This window comes from Apodemus sylvaticus, chromosome 14, assembly GCF_947179515.1.
Source record: "Apodemus sylvaticus chromosome 14, mApoSyl1.1, whole genome shotgun sequence".
In the NCBI taxonomy this organism is placed as follows: Eukaryota; Metazoa; Chordata; class Mammalia; order Rodentia; family Muridae; genus Apodemus; species Apodemus sylvaticus.
In genome coordinates, this window is record NC_067485.1 from 24584119 (window position 1) to 24588742 (window position 4624).

Sequence of the window (4624 nt, forward strand, 5' to 3'; positions counted from 1 at the left end):
TTTCTCTGGCGACCAAGAACCAATATGGAGCCCTCATAACTGACTGGCGGGAGGCAGAGTCCTGATGTGGCTTCTGTGTGGTGAAAGGCACCGTAAATCCGCCACTGCTCGCAGCCTGGCTGGCCAGCGATGGCCAGTGGTCGTGGGCGCCAGGTCTGCCTGGACCCTGTCCGCTTGGTTCTACTGCTGATGGCCCTTCCTCTGGACCAGCCGCTGCTGCTGCTGCTGCTGCTGCTGCTGCCAGTGCATGAATCTGTCCCGGTCTAATTAATTTTAAAGTTCCAAGCCATGACAGCTAGAGAGTACAAACCAAGAGAGGGTCATATTTGTTTTTGAGAGCTTTTTGTCTTGGGTCTTTTGCAGGGTCCATTACAAGACGTCCTGCCTTGAATCGTCTGTGTTCAAGCCTCTCCCCAGGGTCTTCGCTGTTGCCACCTGCCTCAGAGCCCCTTTTGTCCTGCAGTAGGTCTTGTAAGAAGTGTTCCTAGACCGGCTCGGGACTGTGAGGTTTGGAGAGATGAACGCTGAAGCCGGCACCCACCCCATGATGGCCTCCTTATATGTGGGCGATCTGCACTCGGACGTCACCGAAGCCTTGCTGTTTGAAAAGTTCAGCTCTATGGGGCCTGTTCTGTCCATCCGGATCTGCCGTGACTTGTTCACCCGCCGCTCCCTGGGTTATGGCTATGTCAACTTCCAGCTGCCAACTGATGCCGAGAGGGCCTTGGACACCATGAACTTTGAAGTGATTAAGGGAAGGCCAATCCGCATCATGTGGGCTCAGAGGGATCCCTCTGTGAGAAAGGCTGGTGTGGGAAATGTCTTCATCAAGAACCTGGACAAATCTATAGACAACCAGGCGCTGTACGACACTTTCTCTGCCTTTGGAAACATCATGTCCTGTAAGGTGGTTTGTGATGAGAAGGGCTCTAAGGGCTATGCCTTTGTCCACTTCGAGACCCAAGAGGCCGCCGACAAGGCCATCGAGATGCTGAACGGCAAGATCCTCAATGACCGCAAAGTGTTCGTGGGCAGATTCAAGTCTCAACAAGAGCGCGAAGCCGAGCTTGGTGCCAAAAAATTCACCAACGTTTACATCAAAAACTTTGGAGAAGAGGTGGATGATGGGGCGCTGAAAGAGCTCTTCGGCCAGTTTGGTAAGACCCTAAGTGTCAAGGTGATGAGAGACTCGAGTGGGAAGTCCAAAGGCTTTGGCTTTGTTAGTTACCAGAAACACGAAGACGCCAGCAAGGCTGTGGAAGAAATGAATGGAAAAGAAATGGGCGGGAAAGCCATCTTCGTAGGCCGTGCCCAGAAAAAAGTAGAACGCCAGGCCAAATTAAAACGGAAATTTGAGCAGCAGAAGCGGGAGAGGATCAATCGGTACCGGGGAGTGAATCTCTACGTGAAGAACTTGGATGACACCATTGATGATGAGAAATTGAGGAAAGAGTTTTCTCGTTTTGGAACAATCACCAGTGTGAAGGTAATGGTAGAAGGAAGAAGAAGCAAAGGGTTTGGCTTTGTCTGTTTCTCCTCTCCCGAAGAGGCAACCAAAGCTGTCATCGAAATGAATGGACAACTTGTGGGCTCCAAGCCACTGTATGTGGCCCTGGCCCAGGGGAAGGAAGAGCGGAAGGCTCACCTGACCAACCAGTATATGCAGCGTATGGCTGAGTTGAGAGCAGTTCCTGCAAACCCCTTCCAAAATGCCTTCCAGCCCGCAGCTGGGGGCTACTATGTGCCCGAAGTTCCACAGGCGCAGGGAAGACCTCCATACTACAGGCCTAACCAGTTAGCACAGAGGAGGCCTAATCCACGCTGGCAGCAAGCCTGGCGACCTCAAAGCTTCCAAGGAATGCCACTTGCTCCACAGCAGTCTGGGCCTCCTCCAGTTCTTCAACATCTGGCTCCAACTGGTAATGCTCCGGCCTCTCGTGGCCTTCCTACTACCACTCAGAGAGTCGGTTCTGAGCGTCCAGACCACTTTGGTGGGGCTGGTTTTGCCCAGCCAGGGCTGACTGACAGCTGCCAATCTGGAGGCGTCCCTATGGCTGTGCCAACCCTTGCACCTCCTGTTACAGTTGCTGCCACTGTTCCTGGGGCTGTGGCTACACACAAGGATGCCTCCAGTGTCCACAGCCCTCATCCTGCCATTCAGCCGCTTCAGGTCCCCCAGCCTGGGGTCCAAGTGCAGGGTCAGGAGCCCCTGACTGCCTCCATGCTGGCCGCGGTGCCCCCCGAGGAACAGAAGCAGATGCTGGGCCAGCGTTTGTTCCCACTGATCCAAATGATGCATTCAGACCTGGCTGCAAAAATTACTGGGATGCTGCTGGAACTCGACAACTCTGAGCTGCTGCACATGCTCGAGTCCCCCGAGTCCCTGCGGTCCAAGGTGGATGAAGCTGTGGAGGTCCTTAAGGCTTATGATGCCGAGAAAGAAGCTGCCCAGGAGGTGGGCGCTGCTGCTGCTACAACAAGAAAAAAAGAGCCAAAAGCCAAATCACCCCTCATGACATCCGGATAAGGTTTGAAGATGTCCTAGTTTGACCGTGGACCTCTATCTACACCTAGAACAAAATTGCAAATTCAATAGGTCATTTTGTACCAAAAGGTCAATTATGAAGTACCTAGAATTTTTTTCTTTTTTTCTTTGTTTTTGATTTTGTTTTTCCAGACAGGGTTTTGCTGTGGTTTTTTTTTTTTATTCAAATTTATTATTATTATTTTTATTATTGAATCCACCTGCCTCTGCCTCCCAAGTGCTGGCATTAAAGGCATTCACAACCACTGCCCGACAGAATTTTTCAATTAAAAGAACAGTTCTGGGTTCTGTTGAGACTCCGATGACAACTTTTTTTTTCTACTTTTTTATTTTTGTTTTTTGTTTGTTTGTTTGTTTGTTTGTTTTTTGAGACAGGGTTTCTCTGTGTAGCCCTGGCTGTCCTGGAACTCACTCTGTAGACCAGAATGGCCTTGAACTCAGAAATCCTGCCTGCCTCTGTTTCCCAAGAGCTGGAATTAAAGACAGTAAACCCTTAAATAAGACAACCTTGAAATAAGATTGGCAGTCCCTGAAAAGAATGTAAAAATGGAACTGCAATTAATTCAACCATACCATTCCTGGGTATATGATTATAGATTTTGAGTCTATATCACAGAAATATTTGGGTACCATGGTTTTTGCACCATCGTTCATATTAGCTAAAATGTGAAGCCCCCTTAAATGTCAATTAACATACACAAATTTTAATCAGTCATAAAAAGAATAAAATTATGTTGTCTTTAAAAAAATGGATGGACCTGGAAATCATCATTTAAGGACAATAATTCTGACACAGTCTGCCATCTCCTTTCATGCATGAACCATACACACACACACACACACACACACACACACACACACACACACACATATATATATATATATATATATATATATATACATCTATCTATCGATATCTATTTATCTACCTATAAGATGGTGGTTTTTACATATTAGCAAGTTTTATCTTGGATGTTAAAATCAGTAGTCCTACATGTTAAAGAAAATATTTGCAAGAAATCTTTTCATATTCCAGTTGTTGTCCTCCTTAGCCCCTCCCCCACACTTTATCCCATTCCTCCTCCCTCTTGTCTCCATGAGGGTGACTCCCCCCTCTACAAGACTTCCCCTTTCCATGGGCCCTCAAATCTCTCAAGGATTAATATCTCCCACTGAAGCCTGACCAGGCAACCCTCTGCTATATATGTGCTAGGGGCCTTGAACCAGCCTGTGTATGCTCCTGGTTGGTGGCTTAGTGTCTATGAACTCTCAGGAGTCTGGGTTAGTTGAGACTGCTAGTCTTCTGTAGGTTCACTCTCCCCTTCAATCCTATTTCAACCACAGAAGTCCCTGACTTCAGTCCAATGGTTGAGTGCAGCTATCTGCTTCTGTCTCAGTCAGCTGCTGGTAGGGGACAGCCTCTCAACAGCCATGCCAGGCTGCCATTTGAAAGCATATTATAGCATCAGTAATATCAGGATTGGAGCCTGAGCATGGAATAGATCCCAAGTTGGGCTTGTTATTGGTCTGCCTTTCCTTCAGTATCTTCTCCATTTCATCCCTGAAGTTCTTTAAGATAGGAACAATTCTGGGTCAAAAATTTTGACTCTGGATTAGTAATACTGTCCGTCCAGTTGATTTTATTTGGAATTCTGTAGGCGTCTTGTATGTTCATGGGCATATTTTTCTTTAAGCTAGGGAAGTTTTCTTCTATAATTTTGTTGAAGTTATTTACTGACCCTTTATGTTGGAAACTTCACTCTCTTCTATATTATCCTTAGGTTTGGTCTTCTCATTTCGTCCTGGATTTCTGGGATGTTTTGGTTTAGGAGCTTTTTGCTTTTTGCATTTTCTTTGTTGTGTCAATGGTTTCTATGGTATCTTCTGCACCTGAGATTCTCTCATCTATCTCTTGTATTCTGTTGGTAATGCTTACACCAATGGCTCCTGATCTCTTTCTAGGTTTTCTAACTTCAGGGTTGTCTCTTTGATTTCTTTATTGTTTCTATTTCCAGTTTTAGATCGTGGGTGGTTTTATTCATTTCCTTTGCTTGTTTGTGTTTTCCTGTAATTCTTTAA

The 4624-nt window shown here is 46.6% G+C and overlaps 1 protein-coding gene across 1 annotated transcript; it reads left to right on the forward strand.

Annotated features, from left to right (window-relative positions):
- Window positions 1–517: 517 nt before the first annotated feature.
- On the forward strand, window positions 518–2527 carry LOC127665228 (polyadenylate-binding protein 4-like). Its single transcript, XM_052157663.1, has one exon. It carries the CDS (start codon window positions 518–520, stop codon window positions 2525–2527), a length of 2010 nt encoding a protein of 669 aa, XP_052013623.1.
- Window positions 2528–4624: the final 2097 nt, after the last annotated feature.